This window comes from Melozone crissalis, unplaced genomic scaffold, assembly GCF_028551555.1.
Source record: "Melozone crissalis strain CALT ecotype California unplaced genomic scaffold, PUWL_Pcris_2 ptg000068l_1, whole genome shotgun sequence".
Lineage (NCBI taxonomy): Eukaryota > Metazoa > Chordata > Aves > Passeriformes > Passerellidae > Melozone > Melozone crissalis.
Window position 1 is genome coordinate 6,461,287 of NW_026535846.1, and position 18,593 is coordinate 6,479,879.

Here is an 18,593-nt window from a genome sequence, read left to right on the forward strand (position 1 = left end):
TGGGATTCTTATGTGGAGTTTATGATGAGCAAACCCAATTCCTAAAGCACCCTACGGATCTTCCCTTTGCCAGGAGTGAATGAGGTACAGGACACAAATGCCTTGGAAGCTTTTTTGCTTGTGCCTGTGCTCTCCCACTTTACCTGCTGCCAGTAGTTCTTCCTGGGTATTAATTTATTCCAACAGAAGAACAAGCTTTGGACCAGCAGCTAAATTCATGAGTGCCCAGGTGAGGACACCCCAGACAGTCTGGGCACAGCCATCAGTGTGCAGAAGAGCCATTTGGTAGAGATGCCAAGATTTTGGGAGGGCTGATTTTCCATCAGCCTTGTCCTCTAACTTGGAGGAAACAGGCTGGCTGCAGCAGGCAGGATTCCCCTGTGCCCTGGGATTGTCTGGCACTGGAATTGTCTGGTACTAACAACACCACACTAGTGAGCCCCTAGTTCTGATTCCTAATGGCATTATTATGATTATGCACAGTAAAATCACTCAGGAAGAGAATGAAAAACAAATTTTTCTGGTCCTTCCCCTTGAACGTGAAGCTGTCAGGTTGTCAGCACAACAGGTCCCCAGCCAGGTAATAATTGACATAGAGTCCATGTATTTCAGAAGGCTGATAATTTCTTTAGTAAGAAACCCATACTTTTTATACTCTAGTTTGCTACAGGGTTGACCTAATTGGTCCTTTAGTTAAAACACCATCACCATTGGCTAATAAAGAAACCACAGCCTGCAGGTGCCGTGTGCTTGAAGGGTCTGTAAGCAAATCTCCATAAACCATTCCACATGTGCACAACACCAGGTGCAGCAAGTGAAGATAAGAATTGTTTCTCATTCTTTTCTCTGATCTTCTCCCAGCCCTTCCCAGAATCATGCCTGGCAAAGTTGTCTGTTTCTCTCTGTGGCCAGAGAGCTGCTGGCACATCAGGTTCCTCAGAGATATGAGTTCCTTTTGTTTAATTGTCATTTTCCATGCCCCAGGAGTCCCCAGGGCGGCCCAGCGAGGCAGAGACAGAGAAGGGGCTGATCGTGGGCCATGCCTACTCCGTGACTGCCATCAGGAAGCTGCGCCTCGGGGAGACCATGGTGCTCTCCTTCAAGGCACAAAAGCTGTTCATGATCAGGCTGAGGAACCCCTGGGGCAAGAAAGAGTGGCACGGTGCTTGGAGTGACAGGTAAGAGCTGCAAACCCAGTGTCCAAGGGTGAAGCTGTGCTGGGGCGCTGCAATTTGTGGGACACACTCCTACTCAGAGATGGTTGGACCTCTTTGCCACCTCTGCCCATTTTCCTCTGAGAAAATGAGCGTGTCCTGGAGGAGTCTGGACCTTATTTATTGTCCTGGCTCCCTCGACCTTATTTGCTGTTTACATCATTCTTCTGGCCCACTGGAACATGGGAAGAAAAACAGCTCAAGAGTCAAGAACACAAGGATCATTCCCAGCTTCACTACTGAGCTTGTCTGTGACTCAGTTTCTCACCTGTCATTTCCAGCTGCTGGGGATGGTAAAAATCTTGTAGATAGTTTAAGTGACTGGTGAAAAATGCTGTAAAAGTGCCATATTTGTGGGTTTTTTTTCTAATTAATTTTCTTGTGGACTATGGGCTTAGCAGGTACATCCACAGCAAGAGAAATTGTTGCTGGAAGGGATGTCTCCCATCATGGGTGATTTATACATGAAAAATATGTGACAGTTCAGCACTGGGCTCACCAGCTAGCATTTAGGATTTAACATTGCAGTGCTCTGAAAAGCAGCATATTAATTTCTTATAATCCCTGCTTTAGCTAGCAAAAATCTACTACTTTCAGAGAGATTGGTCTGGGTGCAATGCAGAGAATGCACAACAGAGCTGCTGTGTCTTGTTCAGCTGAAGCCCTTGGGGTTCTCCAGTAGCCTGGCACAGCTGCCACTCATGCCAGCACTGAGCACTCTGGTGGTGGCCCATGGCTTTTGGTCTAGAAGAATTAAACTGACAATTTCCAAATAGGTTGAGAAAATGGCAGTCAGGGTGAGCAGCCTCCCTTCCCTCCTTCCAGCCTCCTGCAGCTTTAGCCTCCAGGTGCTTTTGGAGGGGCAGGGGGGAGTTGTGGCTCTGTTTGTCTGGTGTAACCCACCAGGACCAGGGTCTGGTTTGGGTTTCAGCAGGAGGCTGCTGGAATTTTAGGGTCTGTGCTCCCCAGCAGCAGCACCAGCAGGTGCCTGCAGGGGCTGTGCACTGGAACACCCCTCTGCACACTGGACACTGTGCTCAGGCTCCAGCAGTTTCTGCTCAAAGGTCCCCAGGGAAATCTCAGACCTCAGGCCTGTTTTATTAAAGTGATTAAAAGACAAAGAGAATACTCTGGTCTAAGTGAAGCGTTCAATAAGCTCCCGAGGAGGAAAACCAGGTTTCATTTGAGGGGCCTTCAGGGAATGGAGTCAATCTCCTGTGACCTTGGAAACCAGCTGTTTAAGTGTTTAAGAGTCCTAATGGAGGGTGTGACAAAGGAAATCAATAAAGTTCTGCTCTAGTTGAGCCTATTTCCTATTAATCTCTTTCTTTTTTAGTAGCTTTCAAATCAATTAATGTTTCAAAACCCCGCCTGAAAGCCTCACACTTCCATCAATATCATCTGCCCTTTCAGTACCCTGATATTCTTTTTAAAACCACAGAGCAGGAGAGATTTTTGCTTCAATTTTATTTTCCAGGTGAGGGTTTTTATTTTTAATCATCATTCATCTTTATTGTTTTTATTTTTTTCCCTTTTTTTAAAATTATTTCCTTTTAGTTCTGAAGAGTGGAAGAAAGTCAGTGATTCTGAGCGCAAGAATTTGGGGCTTACTGTTGAGAATGATGGAGAGTTCTGGTGAGTGGGAGTGATGAGAAGGGTTTGGAGGCACTGGCTACACTGAGGAACTGTCATTAATCTGCCATTTAACAGCTTCAAAAACAGATGGGTAAAGTTATCCCAAGGTCTGTTTCTTTCAAACTCCCAAGAGATGACAGGGAAGAATAATAAAAATGGATTTAAAACTAGTAGAACAGAATTAGTAGCTCTCACAATCTATTGCCTATATTTAGAATAATCTCTCAGAAACCAGGAGGGCATGTGCTGGTTTACAGGACACAATGCCCAATGTTGAACACTGTTTAGACCAGTTAAATTTTGAAATAGGCAAAAATATCTGAGGAAGTACCATGAGCATTTCACACCCTGTTTATTGAGTACTATGCCTGTCTGTGGATCAGCAATGGCTGAGGCATCTAAAAATAGAGTTGCATCCAGTGAATTTTGATATTTGTTGGTGTTTTCCAAGTGTTCATTCTCTATCCAATGTCTAGAGCTCTATTAATTTTGACCTTGCTTAAAGCTTAGATCCTTAGCCCAGCAGGTCCTTCAGGAGATGATCAATATTGCATCAAGTGAGCTGGCAGGGCTCACAGTGGAAATCATTCTGTTGGCTTTGTCAGGACTGGCAGCTGCAGGGCCTGGCTCTGGGCTATGAATAAGCCAGGCCATGATGGTAATTCAAAGAGCCAAGCTGGTTTTCAGCTACTCTGCAGTCCAGCCCCTTCCTTTAGCAGGCACAGGCAAGATGGGGTTAAAGGAAAGCTCTGTCCAGAGGGCAGAGGTTGGAGCTGTGCTCAGGGACAGATGTAAGGACTGTAATAGTGAGGATTGGATCCTGCTTTAATTGCAGGTGATCTCTTTGGCCTTTGCAAAATGTGTTATCAAATCAAGGGAGGTTCAAGCAGTCCTTCAGGCTTAGGAGATGCAACAGGACAGATCCTGATCTGACCAAACACACTGAGTGGTGCTGCTCTGAATTAAAACTCTGTGATTGTGGTTTCACAAGTATTTCCACATGGAAAGCTTTCCAGTGAATCAGTTTGTCCCCTGGACAGCTGAGCAACGCCTCCTCTTCAAATTACTGGAAGATTTTGTGTTTTGTTTTGGCTCTGTGCGTGAATATCACTGTTTACTTTTAAACAAACCATTTCTTCCCTGGTGTTGCCTGGAGCAGGATGACGTTTGAGGACTGGTGTAAGAATTTCACAGATGTGGACATCTGCAGGACTGTGAACACCTCCTGCTTCAGCTTCCACAAGACCTGGGAGAAGGAAATGATGTATGGGGCTTGGGCAAAGCATCCAGAGCCCCTGCTGAACCGATCTGGGGGCTGCTTTGATAACAGAGAGACCTTCCTGCAGAACCCCCAGGTGGGAACCCCTGTGTTTTGTGCGTATTTGATAACAGAGACACCTTCCTGCAGAACCCCCAGGTGTGAAGTTTTGTGAGGTATTCAAGTGTACCCACTTTAGCTGGGGCTCCTGAAGTACCCACCCTGTTTAGGAGTTGGCAGTGACTACCAAACAAAAAATCTCATTGCCCTGGGGGTGTGCTGTGTACTGCATGTTTCATGATTTTGGTGCAGTTTCTCAGAAGAGTTTATATATTTATTTAGGACTGATCATGCTTGGGGCTGGTGAGTCACACACACAACAGAATTACTGATGTCCTGCCTGGACTTCTTTCATTTTCCCAGTCATAGAAAGGCAGCAAGTCTGATTTTATAATGAGAGAACCCACTTAACCCCCTTAAACAGCTCAGGGATTTGATCCACTGTATTTAGTTAGTATCCCTTGGCATTACTGTGAGAGTCTGGAAGTACCTGATCTCTTCCCCAAGCTCACCCTCTCATCAGCATTATGGAATTTTCCTTGTCTCATCCTACCTGGTCATTTCAAGCTATTCAGTTGACCTACTCATCCATGCCTACTCCCTTTCCCACCTTCCTGCCTTTTTCTCTCCCAGCACATGCAAATTCAGACCTATAACTTCTGTTATGGTCTGAAGGGTCTGGGCACTAACTCTGGTAGTTACTCCTTTGAAAATGGATCTTTCTGTCCAGATTAATCAAAGATATATTTGAATCTGCTTCTGTGCACTTGCAGGGGAGGTTTCTGCCTGCAGCCTGTGTTTTCAGAGCAGGATGCTGCAGCAGTGCAGCCTCTGCTGCTCACATCAGGTCTCAGCTTCCCAGCTCATACTCACTGCTCTGCCTTCTGTCAGTGCCCCATTTCCAGGGGGTGATGGAATTCAGGTATAACTCTGTGAAATTCTGGATGTGTTCCAAGAGCTTGTCTGGTCTCCTTTGTAAGTGTTTAGCTGTCACAGAGAACAAAATGCACAGTTCCAGCTGAGTGCAATGCCTGATGCAGTGGAAGGCCTCTGTATTCCAGTGTTATCTCTGGGCCAGCTGATTAAAAGGCTCTTAGCAGCAGTGCAGGAACACATTTCTGTTATCTTAGGCTACTGTGGCACACCCCACCATAATCTAGAGATAATCTCTCTTCTCCTGGCACTGAGGCCTCCTGTGAGGTTTATCTGGGCAGAGAGGGACTGTGCCACTTCCATTCCCTTTGATAAGGCAATTTCAGCCAAGTATTTGTGTATTCTACAGTCATGTGCTGAATTCTAGATCATTATCCACTGGGACAGCTGAGGTGCCATCAGAAGAAGGTCACAGCTGTAGAGCAGTCACCAGACCAGGAGAACTTTCCTGATTCCACTTGTTGCCCTTCCACCCCTCCATGGCCTTGGAGCAGCCTGGGGGGTAACCTGTGTATGGCTCAACAGGGACAAGGATTAAAATGTGCCTTACTGGGTGTTGCTGCATTTTATATCTCACTTTCTAGGTTCTCTTAGAACCCCTGGGACTCTCCCAGGCCCTGAGCTTTCTCTGCTGCAGTAAGTGATATAAAACACAAATCAGAGCTTGGATGGGGCCTTGCTCAGCAGAGCTCCAAGGCAGAGGGATGTGGATGGTTCTGTAATCAAGGCAATCTCAATATCTACCTCAAAACAAAGCTCAATAATTTGTGTTTTAGCAGCAAAGGAAGAGGGAGGGGGGAATTGAACCAATGATGATATCCCTCTCTATGCTGCCAAAGAATTTCTGCTTAAATCAGAACATGTGGTGCACATGGTACCCAGCTGTGCACTGCTGCAGGTTTATGTTTCTATTTATTTTCTTCACATTTAAATGTCTTTGAGGATGGGAGAGCACAGCATCTGTCCAAACTTGGGATAAATTATCTCCTCTCCTGTCCTCTGGTCCTGACAACTCAGGTTTGCTCTCTGCATGCACAAAGCAAAATTTAAAGGACTCTCTAACAATGAACAAATTAATTAAATTCCTTATCATATAAAGAGACATCTGTCTGACCTTCTTTTGTTCATACTTACGAACTGGTCTGGTAGTGTTTTTTAGTAAGGTAACTGTTCAAGTGGGATTTAGTAAGATGGGCCTGGGCTCCCTCTGGCCATGCAGGGCAGCAGAAAGCTGCTCCTCTGGCAATGAAGGGGGCAAAGGCTGCTGTGCTGTGCCAGGCTCAGATTGGATCCAGGTAGGAATGCTTGGCTCCTCCCCTGGGCGGAGCATCTCCCCATGGGATGCTGGGATTGGATCAGCCCTGCAGGGACACTCAGTGGCCATGGACAGCAGGGATCTCCTGGAGGGAGGGTTGGTGTGGGAGAGATAAAGGAAAAACTGCCCCATGGACAGCAGAGAACTGCCCCAGCTCTGACAGATGGTGACAGAACACACACCCCCATTTCCAACCTAAGACAAGATATTTCCTTGGTGATGGCTTTACCCTCAGCCTCCTGAGGGTAAAATTCCAACAGCTCTTCTCTCTCCTGTCTCCTCCCAGTACCTCTTTGATGTTAAGAAGGCCCAGGACAAAGTGCTGGTGTCCTTACAGCAGGAGGATCGCCGCAAGTACAAGAAAGAAGGCAAAGGAGACAACATCACCATTGGCTTTGAAATCCTCAAGGTAGGCAGCCAGCTGTGCTCCTGGTGCAGAGCTTGTTCCATTTGCTCAGTCCTGCTTCTCCCTGACAGTGAGGTCTTTGGCAGCTAGATATCTATATCTAGATAGGTAAATCTATATAATCAGTGATCTGTTTATCCATTCCTACTCCCTTTCCCACCTTCCTGACCTTCTCTCTCCCAGCACATGAAAATTCAGACCTATAACTTCTGTTACTGTCTGTGGGTGCTGGGCACTCACTCTGGTGGTTACTACTTTGAAAACGCACCTTTCAGATAATATACCAGGATTATCCTGGGGTCTGGCTCTATGCTTAAATTTTGTGTGGGCACTGCACTCAGGCCATGGGAACTCAACTGATTTTAGTTCAGCTCAAACTCTATTTGAATAAATTTCATTTATTTGAGATAAATAAATTTTGCACCTTGCAAAAGAATTTTAAGTGGTTTTCCTACCCCAAAACTTTCTAGAGAAAGGCAAAATGATATTAGTACTTAAAACATGGAGGATTTTTCTCCTTCTTCTGCCTCCATTTCACCAGCAAATACAGCCAGGAGAATGAGGTTGAAAAGTCTGCAGTTTTTCTGTTGCCACTTAGAAAAAAAGTCTTTTCAAAAGCTGGACTGGTGAGCAGGAAATGAATATATGGGAAAAGGAACGACATGGATCCCAAAAGGTAATTTAATTGCACTCTTAAGACAAATTGAGTAAAATGAAAACACTCAAGCTCAGAGGAGGGAAGGAAAGAAACAGCAATTTTTCTACTCTTTCACTGAGGATTGGGGTAATCCTGTCATCTGTTGCTACAACTCCTGGGACTACATTAAATCTATGGCCCTACCCTAAAAGAAAAGTCAATTTTTAACAGTTGGTTAGATCTGCTGACATCTGCATCGCACCTGCTCATTTGCCAATCACCTGTTAACCACATATATTGAAAAGTGTTGTTGCAGAAAGCAGAATAATTTCCCTTGTTCATGCCTGTAATTTGGAAAGGCTTGAAAAAGAAAATCACACCTTCCTAAAAGCTTCAGTACTCTATTTTTATTTCTAATCAATAATTTTCTATTTTAGATATATTCTTACACACCAGGCTCATTAGCATTACTAAAGGCCTTGGGAAGAAAGCTGACAGTAAAGAATGAAGGGCTGCCTTTGCTCCAGAGCTGCTTGAGAGAGAGGTTTAGATTTAAACTGAACTCTGGCAATACCAGTACTCTGGGGAAGATGTTAAGAGTTAAGCACAACTTCAAGGCTTAGAAGAAAACATTCATGGTTATTCTGTGGCTTTTATATTCAGGAAAGGCCAAGGAGAATCCAGCTGAGTGCATCTGGATTGGGAGCCTGCTGTGAAAGGCTAGAGAAGGGAGGCAGAGGGATCTTGTCATAGTTCAGAAGGCTTCAAACTGGTTTTTTTTAATAGCCTGCATGCTTTTTATACATTCTAACAAAACTCATCAGTTTACACTTTACTCATTGGTTGTGACCGTGTTCACAGGGGTCTGAGGATGAGGGAAGCGACGAGGGGAATGATAACAAAGGCTCTGTCTCAAACAGAGAGTCTGAGCCAGCTGACTGTGATTGGCCATTAATTAGAAACAGCCACATGAGACCAATCACAGATGCACCTGTTGCATTCCACAGCAGCAGATAATCATTGTTTGCATTTTGTTCCTGAGGCCTCTCAGCTTCTCAGGAGGAAAAAATCCTAAGGAAAGGGTTTTCATGAAAAGATATCTGGGACAATTCGTCAGGAAAGACAAAGAAAATGCTCATTGGACTAGGCAGTTGCAGGTTTCTCTTATTTATCCTTCTTTCTTTCTTGGTTTCTTTGTCAATGACCTTGGTAGAAAATTCTTTCAGGGGTAAACATGGATTCTCTTATCAAACATGGATCCTCTTATAAAACTTCTCTCTGGCTCACAGAAGTCACTGTAAAACCTCTTCCATGGGATTTTAGCCTTGTCTGAGCAGGTGCAGTCCTTGGGCTGTGTGTCCATCTCTGGAAGTGTTCCAAGCTCTGCAGCAGCATCGCATCATCTCTTTCAGTGGGCTCCTGTCTTTGCCAGCCCCAAACTTTCACGTGCCACAGCTTAACTGGATGAGAAAACACTTGCCAAAGTGTTTCGCCTTGTTGGGTGAAAAGCTGTGTGGTGCTCAGGGAGAGCCCTGCCCTTAGCCCTGCTGTCCCTAACCCCTCTCCTGCTGCAGGTAGAGGACAACAGGAGGTACAGGCTGCACAAGCTGACGGTGCAGGAGAGAGTGGCCACGTCTCCCTACTCCAACACTCGCAGCGTGTTCCTGAGGAGGACCCTGCAACAAGGCCGCTACATCCTGGTCCCCACCACCTACGTCCCAGGTGTCCCCACAAAATTCATCCTCAGGCTCTACACAGATGTGCCCTCAAAACTCAGGTGGGTGCCACTCACAGCTGCAGGAGATCCTCCTTAGCCCACAGGCTGCAGCTCCATGGAAGGGGTTGCCAGGTTGTCCTCCAACTCACTGGCTCCAGAACTGGGCCCTGGAGACATCAGGAGCAGCTCTGAGGATATCCAGGTTTGTACATTGTTAAAAATAGGTTGGAAACTGTTGTAAAATAGTTGATAGATCGTTAGGGATATACTGTTAGTTTGGTTATTATATTGTAAAGGGGGTTAAAAGGGGAGTTGTAAGAAATATGGTACTCAAGGTACCATAACACAGCTCAGTAAAGTGCACCACGAGTCAGCCTAGACAGAGCTGTAGTGGCCAATCGAGTGCCTTAAACCTTCATGAAAATGAAGGATCCAGAAAGAAACCAACCCAAAGGGACAAGAAACAGGTTCAAAAGGGGCTTCTGATCCACTGAATGTGTGCTGTTCCATCTGGGACATCGCTGCTGAGCAGCCCCAGCACCGGGAACACTCCTGCCCAGGGCCCCCTTGCTTTAGGCCTTTCTTTTCTTATAATAAATGCTGAAATCACTTTAGAACCAGGAGCCTGCTCTCGTTTTTATCGTACATGGTCAGGAAATGTTTAGTTAGGGACATCTTGGATGATTTCCTTTGAGTCTTTTGGCTTTTTTAGTTCAGTTCTTGTAGTGGCCCCCAGTTCTAGGTCAGGACACCGAGCACTGGTGCTTGTGGCTACAGTGATACTTGTTGTTTCTGTGCCCATCTCCTCTGAAAGCTGTGGCTGCTGCAAGAGTAGAACCAGTGCTTCATTAATCAGGCTCACTGTATTTATTTCTTGATTTGATAATATTTTCCACTATTTAAAATTGGGGGGGGGTTTCACCATTTTTGCTTCCACGCAAAAGATAGCACAAATTTGTTTTACTTTGCTTTGCTCTATTTTTATTTCTTACATCTGTCATTTCTGCACCACAGAATTCAAAAACGGCAGATGAAGAAAAACTACAAATCTCATGTTCTAAAAATGCCAGATTTCCTCAACCATTGATTGTTTGCTTGACATTCTTTGCTTAGGTTGCTTTTTCCATGATTTTTTCAGGGAGCTGAAGGAAGATAGGCCTAAAATGACGTGTTGGAGTCTTCTTTGTGGCTACCCACGCAGAGTCACCCAAATCAAAGTCCACTCTGCAGAGGGTTTGCAGAAACAAGACAGATCAGGAGGTAAGTGGAAAGAGAGTGTGGATGAGTGGGATTGGCTTTTCAGCCTTCTAAAGATGATTTGGGTTGACAGGTAAGCAATCAGAAATTACCCAAACTGAGGATTCATGGGATTTGTTTTTTCCATCTTGCTGTAAAACCTGCTCCAGTGGAGAGATCAGATGAATATTGGGATGCACAATAGCAAGTCATGGGCAGGTCCATAGCTGGTCAGGATGGGCAGGAGAAGCTAGACCCTCCTGAGGAGCTAATTGTGGGGATTAGTAATGTTCTTCTGTCAGGACTGTGTGTTTTCTAAATGGAAAATATCCAGGAGACAGCTGAATGGCACAGACTCATGCAGTGTGTTACGTTTACCTCGTTAGAGCGCTTCAGGGAGGACTTTGTGGTTTTCAAACAATCATTTTCCGCTGGGTAAAGTAGAACAGGGGTTAAATGCTTTATACATAACTGTGTGTCTGTCAGGGAAGTGTCCTGAAGGACATCAAAATGGCTTTATAGCACCTGATGTTGAGTTAATTAGCAAACTTGCCCAGTTGTCATTAGCTTTTTCATTTTCTGCTCCTGCTCTGACAGTCTTCATTTTTCACAGCTTAATGCTGGTTGTTGTTAGAGCCCTGTTACTAGCTAGAGGAAATTTATTTTATTTTTATGTTAAATGTTTATTGGAAAGTTCCTCCTTGGTGCTGTCTTTGATCCATTGCTCTGTCTGGAGAGGATAATGGATGGTTTGCTGTTGTCAGGAATAGTGGATGACTCCAGACTCAGTCCTGGATGCTGCTTGTGGAAGTACCTCTCTCCAAGTCAGAGTGTTCTGAAGTGGATCCAGCTGTCTGTGAGCCAGGCACAGTGGCAGGTCTGCAGGATGATGAGGAAACTCTGTGCTAGAGGATTTTCTGTCACTCATTCCCCAGCCTGGTTTTAAAATGGCTCTCACTACTGTCTGTCAGGCTCTTTCCTTGAGTTTCTCTTTGAGAACAAACCACCTTTTGCACTTTTAAGTATTCCTGCTGACATTGCACATTGGATTTGGACATTGAATTGTTTTTCACCTCTTAGAATATGAACTGAGTGTTGAGATCTGTGGTGTGTGACAGCCCTGGAAGCAGAGAATCTTTAGTGGGAGCTGCCTTGGGAGCAGCCTGAGAAGCAGAAGGAAGGAGAAGCAGAGATTCACCTGCAAGGGGCCAAACAACCTGCTGCGACTGCCAGGGCAGTGCTCGTGTCTCAGCACTGTTCCTGCTCTTTGGGCCATGCCCTTTTCCAGTGGCTGATGCTGTCAGAGCTCCCCAGGTTCTGGGAAGAGCAGCAGAGGAGTGGGAATGCAGCTGGCAACGTTCCCTCAGGAGGGTTTTCCTGAAAGCCTTTTGCTTTGGTACAGTGCTGCAGGGTGTGGGTGTTAGATCCTTGGAGCAGTTTTCAAAAATCCAAAAATTAAGGCTTAGACTAGTGAGCACAGATTTCCTTAAGCCTTAGAAATGCCATTACTGTTCAGGTGTTTCTGGCTTTTACAGATTCCAACCTTTTCCATTGCAGTGTTCTTTTGTACAACTTCCCAAAGTAGCAGCATGGCCAGGGCTGAGGTAGGAGAGCTGTTATGGGGTTCAGGGCAGGGCTGGAGCCATTTGAGAGCCCCAGAGCTGAACCCAGCCCTCCTTCCTCTGCCAGAGCTGTTTCCTGACAGCAGCTCCAGTTTCACTCCCACCTCATGGCCAATACCAGGACATTGCTTTTCCACTCTAGCAGACCTTGGTGTTTTTTCTTTGTCCTGTAAATAAACCAGGCACAGAACTGGGCCATCCATGGCTGAGAACATCTGATCCTCCATGTGCTCTCCCACTGCTTGCTTTTGTTGTGGAATTGGAGCCAGTTTTCCTGAAACAACTGACCCATCCAGCACTGCCATCACGGGGTGAGAACATTTTGGAGCATCATGGCTACAAGAACATTTTGTGTCCCCCTTCTACCTCCCTCTGTGAGGTCTTGCTGAGAATGTGAATGTTTCCTTTAAATATTTTCTTTCCTTTTCCCTTCACTTAGCCAGTCCCCTCATTAACTGCTCCCTCATCCATCCAGCAGATGTGCCTGTCACCTCTTTAGCTCTGTGCCCTTTCCTCACCCCTCCTTATGCTCTCTATCTCCTAATTACTGTTAATGATTGGATGTTGCTCTGCTCTTTGCCCTCTGACAAAGCTGTTAACACCATTGGGGTGACAGGCAAGACCCCGTTTTATCCAGATCCATTTTCCAAATTGCTTTGCAAGGAAGGCAGCTTTTCCACCCCTGGCACACAGCCTGGTGCCACCCCATGCCCCAGAGCTGAATTCACAGTTCAGTGACAGAGAAGGCAATTGCCCATCAGAAAAGCCAATATCCTGCTACCTGCCATGGAGCTGTGAGGGGTTGTCAGGGAAACAGCTCTGGCCAGGTGTAACCACAGAGCAACATATGGAAAACTCTGTGTCTGCCTTGGATGCAGCTGTTGTGTGGTTTGTTCGTGTTGGTACCCGGTCGTGTTGGTAAATGAGTGATGAGTTTGAGGGAAATCATCTGGGTATGGTTTGTTAAAAAGCTGAAGTTGCCTAAAATTGTGCTGCCTTCTGGCTGCAATGGTATTTTCAAGTAGACGGTGAAATAAAGTGTGTTAGAAACTCTTATGAGCCTGACTTACAGATACCCTGGGTTTATTTAAAATCTGTATCTAAGATGTAGCAAGGTGTGGGGAAGAAAATCTGTCATTAACAACAGAAACAGAAAGAGTTGTGTTGAAATAAAAACATGATATTGCCTTTGTTTAATTAAAAACTCAGAAAATGGAATGGCCCATTCTATTTGAATGTGCTTGGTGTTTCCAAAATGGATCTTGCTCCTCATCGTAAAGGAAAGAGAATATCAAATTTAGTAAGAAATAAAAATACTCAGTGTAAAAACAAAGCATTTCTAGAATGTTGAACAATCGCAGGGGGTCATATATGAGGGTTAGATTGGATATTAGGGAGAAATTGTTCCCTGTGAGGGTGGGCAGGCCCTGGCACAGGGTGCCCAGAGCAGCTGTGGCTGCCCCTGGATCCCTGGCAGTGCCCAAGGCCAGGCTGGATGGGGCTTGGAGCAGCCTGGGATGGTGGGAGGTGTCCTTGTCCCTGGCAGGGGTGGCACTGGATGGGCTTTAAGGTCCCTCCCAACCCAAACCATTCCATGATTCTGTGTTTTCACCTGGACAGGGAGCAGTGGCTGTGGTGTGCTCTGGTGCCCTGTCCTGTGGTGCTGCCAGGCACAGGAGGGGATTGTCTCTGCTGGGTTTCTGGGCAGCTCTCAGCTGCCATTCTGTGTGCCCAGAGCTGTGCCGCTGATTGCGTTCCAGGGGCAGATCCCTACGTGCTCATCAAGTGTGAGAACCAGAGCCGGCGCTCCCCGGTGCAGCACGACACCACCAGCCCCGTGTTCAACACCCAGGTGATCTTCTACAGGAAGGACATCGACAGTCCTGTCACCATCCAGGTGAGACAGCCTCAGGGGCAGCACAGCAGCAGCCCTGGGCTTCCCTGGGCCAGCTGTTCTTTGTGTGACCCAGGAGAGAAGAGTGAGAGCCTCTGCTCTCCTTGCTGAGCTCTGCCTGGAGCTCTGCTGCTCCACAAACACCAGCTGATGGCACTTGGGGATCACAAGGAATGTTTCATTCCAATGAATGTTTCATTCCAATGAACGTTTCATTCCAAGGCACATATTTCTTTCCAAGGCATCTTTAATTCCAAGGCTTTGAAGGAATTTACAGAATTCCTTTTGCCCCTGATGAAACAGAGACAAAGAAAAGCCAAGTGCTGTCCCAAGTCAGTGTTGGAAACAAACCCAAAGCTAAGGCTGTTATTAAGAAGTTTTCTACCCTGAGTTCTAGTCCTGTGAGAACGGGACCTCACTGTTTACCTCAGCATTAGCTGGAGAAATAGAGCCTGGCATTGAGATGATGCAGTCCAGGAAAAGTTTGTCTTCAGCCTAGTCTGTGGGCCAGGCTCTAAAACTGTAGCACTGAGGAGGTGCAGAGGTGGGCACAGGCAGGCAGAGCAGCAGACAGGCTACACTTAGGTAGGTTTTACTGCTGATGAGTTTAAAAAGGTCATTTTTATTCCTCTCCTAGGCAGGCTCTGACCTAGAAAGCAAAACGCTGCATTTCTCTCCTTATTTGCATAGTCTATGTAGATGAGCATGCAAATCCAGACTCTCCCTCATGCTCTCTAGACAATTAGCTAAATTTAGACACACGCTTTTCCAAGGGGTTATCGGGGGTGACCCTTCCCGGCGGAGTGTGACAGCCGCGTTGTTTGTGTCCCCTCATCGCCAGGTGTGGAACAGCAACCTCCTGAGGGACCAGCTCCTGGGGCAGGCGGTGCTGGCAGCGTCCCCCGGCGAGCCCCGCCCGCAGCAGCGGCTGAAGCTGCGGGGCAGGGGCGGCGGGGGAGCGGCCGAGGTGCCGGGGCACATCAGCGTCACCGTGCTGTGCAGCGATGACCTCGGCGAGCTCTGAGCGCCGCGCGGCCACGCGGGGCTGCTGTCACCGCTGGGCAGCGCGGGGAGCGCATCAGCATAATCGCTTTAAAGGGGGGGAAGAAAAGCCCTCCGCTGGGAAAGGGGGAATGCATATTAATACATATCTATGATACAGCTCATGCAGTAGGAGAGTGTCGCAGTACGACACAAAACAAAACTACGTGGACCACCAAGGGAAGAAGAGGGGTGGTTTATTTCTGGACTCTAACATTTATAGACTTTCAAAAGTGACAGCGCCTTGGAGGATGAAAGTGCCACTTCTCCAATGACACTGGACAAACCAACAGTCCATCAAATTTCTCTTCCTCCAGAGAGGAATGTAAAAACAATAATTATTTACATAAAAGTGCGTGAGAAACTCCATTATATGAACGTAAACATCAGAAGGCGTAGAAGAACAGGGTGACCGGAGAAGGGCCAAATGGAATACTGAGGTAAGCTTGTGAGGATGGGAGCATCCTTGAGGATGCAGGCAGGAATGGCTGTAGCTCCTTCAGGCACCCACCAGCAGCTTGGGGACTGGCAAATACAAGGGGGATTCATGGGGATTTTTTTTCCATATCCTTCCCATAGAAGGGTATACATTTCTTGATGAATTTCACTAAAGATTAGGTGTTTCTGTTCCTTGGTGAAAATGTCACTACTTGAGCAGCTCAGTCATAGCTCGTGGCCTTAAGACCAGTCTTGCCAGGACAACACTAAAATAGAGGGGCAGATCTTGCAGTGCCTGTTTGAACACCACAGCAAATAAGAGCTTTGTCCACCCAAAGGCTCTCAGATTGACTTTCTGATTGTTCTCTTCTCCACCTTGAGCTGATGACTCACAGTTTGATATTTCTATCCAAGGGCACCTCACAGTTCAGCTGGGGCTTTGCTCAGAGCACAGATTCAGTAATGGGAGCTTCCTTGCTTTGTTTAAGCCACATAATGCTAAAAATGGAATAACAGCCCTCTTGTTTTGGTGGATGTAGCACCAGCCCAAAAGAGGAGAAAATGAGCTCATGAGACAGGTGGGTCTGTAAAAGCAGGGTGCTGTTCCCTGGCACTTGTCAGGTCTCACTCTCAAAATTTTGCAGTCATTTATTGCTGGCATGCTGATGTTTGCTGGAGTTTCACTCGGGTACCAGGGAGGATGGGCGTTATTTCACATTTCCATCACAGCAGGGCTCTGGTGCCAGCTCTCCCCTTCCCCTGCAGCCCTGGGCAGGGTTCCCTCAGCAGCTGTCTGGGGTGGGCACGCTGGGCAGTGACCCTGGCAGTGCACAGGGCTCTGTGCCACACACTCAGAAATGGATTTTACACAGCTGCACATTCCGGGTGGGAAAGTGAAGCTGAGGGACCATTCTGCCTTTTTACAGCCAGGAAATTTGGGTTTCTAAGCTGGAGGACCATTCTGCCTTTTCACAGCCAGGAAATTTGGATTTCTATGTGCCTCGTAGCCACTTCAGCCACACTGTGCGATTTTTACAGTTTATGAAATGGCCCTTGACAGAGCTAATGTTTTCACAAAAGGTCTCCTCAGGGCTCCAAAAAGATCATTGCTGTGGTAGCAAAATGCTTTCTCTGACATGCCAGAGATGGTCTGTGGGGCTGTGAATGATGCTGCAGTGCCATCAGCTTGCATGTACCAAGGACCAAACCCCAGCTATTTTCAGACAGTTTGGGCTCAGGCCCTTTGGCACAGCAGAGATCTTGTCAGAGGTGTGAACTACAGGCCCCACAGGCAGGTGACATTCCCTGTGAGCTCATGGCTTCAGGGCTGCTGACTCCAGAAATGTTTGTAAGCTGAGATTTCTCTCTTTAAAAGCATAAAAAAGCATAAAGCATAACTGTCTCGTGCAGACCAGAGCTTGGACGAGGGGAACTGCAAAGGTCAGGCCTGCCCTCGTCCTGCACTGAGAGCTGTTTGCTTTGCTTTTCCTCACACTCTGCTCCAGGCGGTGGGAGCTGCTTCCTGCAGTGTTCCCTAGGGGATGGGGGCCATTCCCAGGGCATGGCTTGCCCAAAGATCGGTGTTTAGCCTGAAAAACGTTCCACACTGAGATGGCACCAGGGGTTTGTGCCTCCCTGCCCCACGATTTGGCTGAGAAGGCTCCTGAGCCCACTGAGGGCACAAAGCCAGCTGAGCCCCAAGCTGGAGGGGAGTCCCTTGGCTCTTTCCTTGCAGCCACGCAGCCCTGGCCCCAATGCCAGCACCACCAGCCTGTGCCAGGCTCTGTCCAGGGCTGTCCCCAGCATCAGTGGGACACAGGGAGTGTGACCAGCAGTTTTCAGGCATGTACAGCCTGGCACAGTGGGAATTCAGGGTGGGGGGCACAGCCATGGTGACTTCTAGGCCCTGATTACTGTGCCAGCTCCAGACATTCCCTGAATTTGTCCCCATGGCATGGGAACAGGCCCTGCTGGCCAGTGCTGCCCCGAGGGACTGGCAGGGCTGGGAGCTGCAGGAGGCTCAGCAGGATGCCTGCACCTCTGCAGTGATTATTTTTGGGAACTGCTTGGTTTTCCTGTCAGGAGGAGCTGATCGAGCCTGGGGACACAGCTGGCTCTGCTGGTTTACAGATGCTTCTGCCTTCCCAGGTGAAGCCAGGCAAGGGCAGGCTGAAAGGGGCTTGTGCTGCTGCCTGCTTCTAACATTGGAACTTAAAATTGTTCATTTTGTAACAATATCAACATGTGGGAAAATATCTTGGGGTTGGTTTTTTGGGAGGGGAGAAGGGCTGCATTTATGTACACACTCGAACCACCTAAAAAATGAAAACAGGTGGGAAAGGGTGTAAAATATTTAATTGCAACATTTTGTGACTTTTCAATACGAAGTGACCTAAATAAAATTTTACCAAAAAATTCAATTTTAGTGATTTCTGCGCCTGCTGCGGCCGCGAGAGGGCGCTCGGTGTCCACCCACACAGGTGTGACCACGGCCAGGTACCGACACCTGACCGTGGTGGCTGCAACACATCCGGATAAAAACGGTGTTTAATTTATATAGTTGTCCTATACACGCTATTATAGCTTTCTACACACTGTGTAATAGGTATAGAAGCACCTGTGAGTTAATATAAAAATTATATATATTTATTTATTTATATTTTTATATTTATATTTACATATTTATATTTTTACATATTTATATATATACATATATGAATATAAAGTTTTATATATTTTAATATATGTACATATATACATTTATACATAAATTCACACACTATATATACACCCCCCAATATATATATGTATATACTTATATTTCATATATGTATACTATATATATGTATATACTGATACATATTTTTTATATCTTTTATATATATATAAATAAAAGGAGCATAATATAAGGAACTACAGTTCAGGAGAGTTATGGGGGGGTTTGTGCATAGGGGACAATATAAGGTACAAGGTAAATGTATGTCCATAGCTCTGTAACACACTATCTATACATATAATTATATAAAAACATTATATATATATAGTGTATATACATATAAATTATATATAATAATATGTATATTCTATAAATATTTATACATATAATAATTATACACATGTATATTTATACATGTAATAATTATCCAGTATATCACGTGTCTATGTACATTTGCACCCCCCTCCCCCC

The 18,593-nt window shown here is 46.2% G+C and overlaps 1 protein-coding gene across 1 annotated transcript in view; it reads left to right on the forward strand.

Annotated features, from left to right (window-relative positions):
* The window catches only part of CAPN6 (calpain 6), a 56,833-nt gene extending 41,882 nt beyond the window's left edge, over positions 1-14,951 (forward strand). The window contains exons 7-14 of the mRNA XM_054289762.1: positions 985-1,178; positions 2,772-2,849; positions 4,009-4,204; positions 6,702-6,824; positions 9,033-9,235; positions 10,314-10,435; positions 13,794-13,930; positions 14,769-14,951. Of these exons, the coding sequence (XP_054145737.1) occupies positions 985-1,178; positions 2,772-2,849; positions 4,009-4,204; positions 6,702-6,824; positions 9,033-9,235; positions 10,314-10,435; positions 13,794-13,930; positions 14,769-14,951 (1,236 nt within the window). The remainder of the gene's footprint in view (positions 1-984; positions 1,179-2,771; positions 2,850-4,008; positions 4,205-6,701; positions 6,825-9,032; positions 9,236-10,313; positions 10,436-13,793; positions 13,931-14,768) is intronic.
* The last annotated feature ends 3,642 nt before the right edge of the window (positions 14,952-18,593 follow it).